The sequence below is a fragment of the Uloborus diversus genome, chromosome 1 (genome assembly GCF_026930045.1).
Source record: "Uloborus diversus isolate 005 chromosome 1, Udiv.v.3.1, whole genome shotgun sequence".
NCBI classification, from domain to species: domain Eukaryota; kingdom Metazoa; phylum Arthropoda; class Arachnida; order Araneae; family Uloboridae; genus Uloborus; species Uloborus diversus.
The window spans coordinates 219,246,115-219,254,917 of record NC_072731.1 but is presented as its reverse complement, the minus strand read 5'-3'; the positions used below and the strand labels follow the sequence as shown (position 1 = coordinate 219,254,917).

The window sequence follows — 8,803 nt, the reverse complement described above, 5'->3', positions numbered from 1 at the left end:
AAAATGATGTTATTGCGTGCCCAAACATTCCACAGCCAGATGCTGGTTATGGTTGGGAAAAGCACGACAACAGATTTGTTCCCCAGATGACAAACATGGAACCTGCCCCACAGGCGATTTTAGAACTGGTAAAATGCTCATGCAAAAAAAGTAAATGCTCCACACTTTTATGCAAATGCAGGCGCAGTGGATTTCCATGCACGGACATGTGCGAATGTTTAGATCTGGATGATGCAAATTACTGTTTTAACTGGAAAGGGGGAAGCAGTTCCGATGAATCTGACAGTGATACGGATTTTTAATTGCTGTTATTCATTAGTATTGCTTACTTATATATTGCTTACTTATATATTGCTTACTTATATATTGCTTACTTTTTGTTCAAAATTCTTGATAGCTATATTTTTATGAAATGGTTAAGCATGTAAAAATTTTATTTTAATGGTTAATCTAAATGCATATTTTCTTTCAAACATTGTTAATTAAGTACCTATGCGTTGATATCTGCAAATATAATTCCATAATATTGTTTTTGTTTAACTCTTTTGGTTGCACATGATTGTACCAGAAAGTATGTTGATTTTCTGATCTTTTACCATAAATTTATGATGTTGGCATAGTAAAAAAAAAAAAAAAAGAAAGATCGAATATTCTCCTGAAATGGTTTTGTGTATAAAAAAACTTATTTTAATGGTTAATTTAAAATGTATCTTTTATTTCAAACGTTACCAAATGAGTGTCTATGTGTTGATCTCTGTAAATATAATTCTACATTCTTGTTTCGATTTAAATATTTTGGCAGCACATGATTGTTACGGAAAAAATGAAGTTTTTCTGTTATTTTACCTAAAATTTATAATGTTGGCATAATAAAACAAAAGTCACGGTTTCAATAAATGTTGTGTTTTGTTCAAAAATACTCTTTATATTCTGAAACCGAAAGAAACACCTGTACAAAAATTTGGGGGGGACCCCCCCTTCCTCCTAATATTTTTTACTGAAATGATAAACTTTGTTACCAGGAACCCATTATCAATGGAAAGATCGTCTTTAGTCGGATGAATTTTCATTCATAAACTCACATCTTTTACAATGAAAAAGGAGCTCTTAATAGCTTCGAAACACGTGTCAGCAATTTAATTCGGAGTTTTTTGCATTTAATGTTGTTATTAGTGGATTTAAGCATATTAAACTTTGAAAACTTGTTGTAAACCGAGAAATTTTGAATATATAAGTGTGTTATGTTTGCAGTAATACCCCCCCCCCTGCCCCCCATCAGCATTTTAGGGGATAGCAACATCCAAATTCGTTTTCCTCGTGCCAATACCTTTCAGCAGAACCAACTCCCATGATTGCATCACAAAAATTGAACAGAATACCTCTTGCCCCCCTGCACATTTATAACCGCCCCCCGCCCCATTTTCGGGGTTGACAACATCCAAATTTGTTTTCCTCGTGACAATACCTTTCAGAAAAACTAACTCCCATAATTGTATCACAAAAATTAAACGAAAAATTACATGCCCCCAACGCAGTTATAACCGCCCCCCTGCCCCCCAGCACCAATTTCGGAGTTAGCAGCATCTAAATTCGGTTTCCTCGTGCCAATACGTTTCAGGAGAACTAACTCGCATAATTATATCATAAAATTTGAACGGGAAACAGCTTGCCCCCCAAATGCAGTTATAATCCCTTCCCCCCTCCGCCCCCCTGCAGCATTTACGGGGGTAGCATCATCCAAATTCGGTTTCCTCGTGTCAATACCTTTCAGAAAAACTAACTCCCATAATTGTATCACAAAAATTGAACGGGAAACAGCTTGCCCCCCCCAAATGTAGTTATAGCCGCCCCCTGCCCCCCTGAACCATTTTCGGGGTTGGCATTATTGAAATTTGGTTTTCTCGTACCAATACCTTTCAGAAAAGCTAAGTCACACAATTGTATCACAAAAATTGAACGGGAAATCACTTGCCCCCCACGGCAGTTATAGCTGCCCCCCAGCCCCCCTGCACCATTTTGGGGGGTGGCAACATCTGAATTCGTTTTCCTCATGCAAATACCTTTCAGAAAAACTAACTGCTATAATTGTATCACAAAAATCGCACGGGAAACCATTTGCTCCCGGACTATCACCGAAAATTGACTAAAACTGCGTTTTTAAGACTTGCATTTTGAAAAATTTCCGAGGTATATCGCTCGATCTCCTCATCTCTGCCCTTTGGCTTATTCAAATTAATAAAATTCTTGGGGGAGGGGGGGGGGGAGCTAAATACTCTGAACTGAAATAGTGTTGGATTCATGGGGGGGGCAATGCCCCCCCCAGTTTTGGGAGGACTTTATGTAGTAACAACATTTTCCAAAAATTAAAAAAAAAATCATTTTTTCGTTTTTGAATAGTTTAGAAGAGCATGGGTGGACTTATAGGGATGGCAAAGGGGGCAATGCCCCCCAGTTTTGGGAGGAGTTTATATAGTAACAACCAGGGGCGGCATTTCAGCATTTCGTTTGGGGGGTCGAGTTTCTTGAGCATGAATTTCCTCAGTACGGTATAAAATAAATATTGGTTAACGAAGGAATAATAAAATGGTTTTAATGTTAAGAATAATTAGGCTTGTTATGAACAATTAAAATATTTGCGAACAAAGCTTCAAATTTATTTTGTGACAAGTTATCTCGCAAAATATTTCGGTACTAGTTTTTATTTTTTAGTAAAGTTTTAGTCTGATATTCTTGGGGTCAGGAAGAACAGAAAATTTTGGAACTATATTTATTCAATAGTGTTTTGCTTTATTTCCAGTATAGCTAAAGATGAAGGTCTTGCTTGCCACATTTCTCTTCAAAAGTAATTCTCTAACCTCCTGAGACACAAAAGTCATCTTTAAAATGACTGACCAGATTGAAATAGACCAAAAACAATGGAAGCAAGAAAGTTATGTTAAAAAACACACTTCCTTCATATTTTTCTTTGAAATAACCAAGAAAGCTTTTTAAAATGGGCTAGTATTTATTTTGCGTCATTAAAAAGTATAGTCGTAATTCACAAAACAATTACTCTTCCCTCATGCTATGAATTTTTCTTGTAAGTGTTGTGACGCAGCGAGGGGGGGTGAAAACACCCCCCCAGAGACATTGGTTTTAACATAAACGCAAATTCTAATGCAGCTGTTTGTGCATATGAAAGGGCTGTTTGATTTTTAAAAAAATCCCCTTCAGAACGTATTTTTCATCCAAAAAAAAATCCCTCCAGAAAATATACCTACAAAAAACCAAAAAATATACCTACCAAAATACCCTCCAGAAGGTATTTTTGATCAAAAGAACCACTCCAAAAAGTATTTTTCACCAAAAAAAAAAACCCTCCAGAAGATATTTTTGATTAAAAAAAAAAAACCTCCAGAAGGAATTTCTGGCTGCGCTAGTGTATAAGTGTAATATTTTCATTTTCGTTTTCTATAACCAACTTACAAAATATTGAATTTAAGACCAAAGAGAAATGTATCTCATTAAATCCTGCCTCAATTTCTTGAGAAATTGATTATTTTATTCAAAATATTAATTTAATAATTTGACTGCAACTTCATATTGGTTTTGTCACCTCTTCTACATTGGCATACAATAAAAACTGTTATAAAAAGTTCTGTCACAAAGTTCCACACTTGGTTCAAGTATGCATTAGTGCGAAAATTACAGAGTTTCAATTATCAATCCAATAATTGATATTGAAATTTTTATGATAGAGTGTAGCATTGTACACAAAACGCTCTGCAGGAAATAAAGTAAACAAAAATTCAAACAAAGTCATACATATTAAAATAACATTAGATTTTCTATAATTGAGAAGATCACTTTCCAGTAATTCTTCCAGGGAGCTTTTATAGGTTTAACTCTTGAATACCATTTGTGTCACTCAGAGATTGTCAAGTAAAGAGCCTGAAGATATATTTGTTGATGCGAAAGTATCTTTTGATGTGGGAAGTTTTTTAAAAAGAGCATATCTTTTCAAAAAGTTTCTATGAAAGAATATAATATATCGAGTTGCTAAAATGTGTTTCAAGTACAGGGAAACAATGAACACTTGCTAGCTAAACATTAAGTTATAATATGAGCATTAAATTTACGTAAAATGATATGGAGTTTACGTGTCAAAATTGCGCAGTCTCAACACTGTACGGACATCTCATACAAGATGCACCATCATAACATAGATTACACAATTTTTAAATATTTAATCCATATGAAAAGATTACTTCTTTAGTTAAGGCAAACCATTATTCTCAATCAGTTTTTTCTGTTCTGAAATTGCAGGCAAATGATTTTCTAAGTTATCTAAATTGAATTTACCCTTTTTTTTATTATTCTTAGTGAAAAATTTGGGGGTGCAACCGCCCCCTCTTGACCCCCCTATTTGCCGCCCCTGGTAACAACTTATCTTCCAAAATCTTATAACAAAAAAAATCATGATTTTTTTCTTTTTTGAATAGTTCAATTAAAATGAAGAGAATAGCGAATGTCCTTTTATGAAGGGAGAAAAGAAAAAGAGAAAAACCGAACATTAAATACAAATAGTACAGCTGTCACTGGGATACTGAAAATTAGTCTAAATTAACTATTTTGGACTGAAAACCTTTAGGGCAAGTATATGAATGAAAATATCTAATGAAAATAGGCTAAACGAGCTATGCATTCAAGCTGCAACACTTATAATAATTGACGTTTGGGACCCTCCCTCCTCCCTCCCCAATTTGCGCTAACAGAACGATCTACTCGTTACGATGTGTTTTCTCTCTTTTCAGAATGTTTATTTTTAATTTGCGTCATTTCAAAAACTAGATATTTTGGGTTGTTACAGACGAAAGATTTTGAAGAACCTTCTGGATTCACATGTTCAAATGAAATTGGCTGATTTGAAATGTATGCTATTGCAAGAGAAGTACATAGCTAAAAGGTTTTTGTACAGCAAAATACTATCAAATGTAACAGTTAACACCTTACTCAACGAATGTATGTAACAATGAAACAAAAAACTGGAAAATTTGTCCAACCATTGAACAAACAGAACGTTAAATCACAGTAAACAATGCGTTGATTTTTTAGGTGAAAAAAATAGGAATTTCAATCCCTAGCAGTTCAAAACTAAATTTCTGATTTTCCAAAATCATACATTGTAAGGAAAACGTCTGAATAAAAGAAAAAGTGATGGAGATATAGTTCCGGCATGAAAGTTTTGCACAACTCTTTTAAGATCGCATTATTACCTGATGAAATGTTTTTATAACTGTGTTTTCTTTATTTTTTAAAGAAAAAAATTTGTATATATGAAACTAATAGTTAGAACTGTACTTCATGCGCTTCGAAAATTTTCAGCTTTTTTTTTTTTTTTGAGAAAGAAAAGTAAATACTATCGCAAAGTGAATAAACTTTCGTTATCTGAACGTTCTGATTAATTGAATCTTTTTACTTAGAGGGAAAGTACTATTTTCCTTACTTTCTAAATCCTTTTTAGAAATTAAATTAAGTCATAATCATCTAAGTTTAAATGAGACATTTATTGTCATTATTGAAATCTGAGTAATTCAGTCATCAAAAGTTTTGGAAAAATTTGCTGAAATTTGATAAAAACCTTACAGTGATTGGTAAAATCTTAAAAATCCTTTAACCGTAAAAACTGACGAATTTTTGTTACAGTTACAAAAAATCAAACAAAAATCTGCATGTAAGAGTGAATTACATGCAGGGCCATATTTGCCTATAAGATAAACAAGCTATAACTTAGGACCCCTGCTTTGAAGTGGTCCCCTAACTCCCAAAAAATTGTGATTCGTTCCTTTAAAAAATGGAAAGTGCTTGAAAAACTAATTTCATTTTCAAGTACTTGAAAACCTTGAATATTTGGAAATGTGTGGCTACAAACCTTAAATTTTAAAATTTCTAACAAATTGTAGGGGGAGGAATGCCAATATGTGTCAAATTCAGCTCCTTGCTACATCCTGCATCAAAAATGTAAAAATTATGATTCTCGCGTTTGTAACATATTATTTGAAATAAATTTTTGTGACTCACATACTTCACATCTTGCTATTTATTTATTCCCGAATGCAGAATTTTGGAAATTCTTTTGTACTGATTGCTTTAATCTGACTTTTACTGCATATTGTTAATCTGTTTAGCCCGGGGAAAAAATGATACACTACCCCTATTCCTTTTCATTTTCTGTACTACTTATAATTTTAAAAAAGTTGTGATGAGAAATTAAAAAAAAAAATTATTTTTTCTTTTAAACTTAAAATAGCCGTTTCTTACAAAGAACAATACTGTACAACTGTATAATCTACTACTCAATTTCAGAGACTGGAAAGTGCAAATTATCGATAGGTTCGAAAATCCCTGAAAAGAATTGGCGCAGTATAGCCTATCAAGGCTCTTGAGCCAAAAATCCAATCTAACCAACCAAACCTTGAAAATAATTAGACAAGTCTTTGAAACTCCTAAGCAAAGTGTGCTTTAATTTTATTTCTTATCAAATGTATAAATTAAGAATTGTTCAAATGGGTAGTATGTTACTCTCTTGATACCTATTCTCTAAATCTGTGCACCATTTCTTTTTAAGTATTAACTTGCATCACAAAGCACTTTTAAAGCATAAAACTTAAAAAAATATATTTGCCTATTATTTCCAATTAACCCTTATAAGACATAAAAATGCAGAATTTTATATCCTTTTTATATAATTTCCTCCGGGGGAGTAACCCCCCGGCCCCCTAAAATTAGAGATTCTATATCCCACTTAAAAGGGAGCCCTGCGTCACTCTATTAATACCAGCCCCCTCTCTTTTAAGGTCAATTCAAAAAGGACAGCATGATTACACACAGTAATGAAAACAACACATAAAAAAGTAAAGAATAGCCTTATGCATCACAGAAAATAGACAGAAACGTGGGAAAGGGGGGGGGGGGAGGGCAATTAAAAATGTTGCTCCAAAAAAAATCCTGACCCCCCAGGAACTCGGTCCTAAGACCGCCTATGGTTGGATTGTTGGCCTGTCTTGCCTCTAAAAACTTACAATGTGGCCCTTGAGCAAAAAAGGTTTGGCACCCTGGATGTATACTATAAGAGATTCGAATTGAAAAAAAAAAGAGGATTCTTAACTTTTAATTTACTTTATGATGAAAAGTGACTTACCAATGTTGCTTTGCCCATGATTTTTTCTTCAATTTCAAAGTATACATCTAATTTGCGACTCTGAGAGAGACAACATAAATTCATAAAACAGTCTAGAGCTTTTGTGAACAAAAAAAAAAAAAAAAAGCAAGATATTTTACCTTAATATGATCTAAAATTGCTGTAGCAATAGTCATATGCATATCAATTATTCTCTTTTTTTCAAGAAGTTCAGGAAGAGAACTAAGAATGTGAAAAAGAATTAAAAGTGAAGGTGCATAACAGCTATAAAATCATATTTCTAAAGCACTCTCAATTATACTAACTGAACCTGCACAGAATATACCTGTGCTCTATTTTTCAGAATTAAACATATCTATACATTATAAGACAATATACAATATTAACAACAGTAAAATTATAGATATGAATTGCTTGGCAGGTCAGCTTGTTGTTACGGGAGCCTATACAATGACAAAAAACTGCAGTACTACTAGAAAATTTCTAGCAACCTGGACTTCTATAAAAGTTTAAAGTGACAATAGTTTCTCCTTAAGTCTCAAAATTTTATCTAAGATGAAGCTGTGTCGCTACTGGAAAAGCTTATGGGATCCCGATTTCCAAGAGGTTTTCTAGTAGCACTGCAGTTTTTTAATTTTTATTTTTACAGTGCAGTTCATATAAAAGATAAAACTTTTGAGATTGCATGTGCATATATATGCCTTTAGAGCAAAATCTACTTTTCTACACTCTGTTTCAGAATTGATTGGGTTGGGAAAGTGGTATTTTCCAATTGGAAGTGTAGAAAACACAGGCGAAACACAATATAATTAATGCTGGATCAGCATTCTTTACAAGTGCAATGTAGTAAAGTACTGCAACATAAATGCTGTCCTTTCCTCCATTCTTGATTTTTAAGCTTGTAAACATTTTTCATTGCAAATTTTTACTTTATTTATGTTTTTCAAAGAAAAGAAGGACTTTTTGTAGATTCAAGATTTTAACATAATATTTATTAGCATTTTCAAACAAGGATGAATTTTTAAATAGAAATTTTATTGCTGCAACACATTAATTTCTCCACAGAAAAGGTTGAATTTTGCTTAATAGGAACCTGAATTTATTTGATTTCTGCTGGCATTTATTAAAATTCTAGCTGACTTACCTCACAGCAGATGTTAATTTAGCAGTATTATCAGTCACAGAATTAATTATTTCATCATTAGAGCTATCAGCATCTAAACCCTGAAAGAAGGAATTTGTATTCATTATGAAATACTGAATATTATACTACTAAAAACTAGATGTTTCTATATATTTATGTATGTCTAACTTTTCCCAAATGCCAGAGAACTAACAATCCAACCAGGTATTAATAGATTTGTAATTTTTTAGACATCATGTTTGTTTTTCTAAGGCTTCAATTAGCAGTGATATCAATTAAAAAGTATATTCTCAGTGACGTTTCCTTCAGTAAAAATTATCAATTGTCTGCTGCTGCAATCGTGACAAAGTTGTTTGAAAGAAAACAAACTTACAGAACACTTGATCGAAAAGCAATAGTTCTTGGTTCAAGCAGTAAGTTTGATGTATGGTGTGGAAAAAATGTGGTTAGTAAATGCATTGCTGATTCAGGAGTACCCA

The 8,803-nt window shown here is 33.0% G+C and overlaps 1 protein-coding gene across 1 annotated transcript in view; it reads right to left on the bottom strand.

Moving 5' to 3' along the window:
- Nucleotides 1–468: 468 nt before the first annotated feature.
- Nucleotides 469–8,803, bottom strand: part of LOC129218806 (sec1 family domain-containing protein 1-like) — a 56,293-nt gene continuing 47,958 nt past the window's right edge. Inside the window, exons 9-12 of the mRNA XM_054853130.1 lie at nucleotides 8,325–8,404; nucleotides 7,321–7,402; nucleotides 7,181–7,240; nucleotides 469–504 (exon numbers count right to left, since the gene is read on the bottom strand). Coding sequence (XP_054709105.1) covers nucleotides 469–504; nucleotides 7,181–7,240; nucleotides 7,321–7,402; nucleotides 8,325–8,404 — 258 coding nt within the window. The remainder of the gene's footprint in view (nucleotides 505–7,180; nucleotides 7,241–7,320; nucleotides 7,403–8,324; nucleotides 8,405–8,803) is intronic.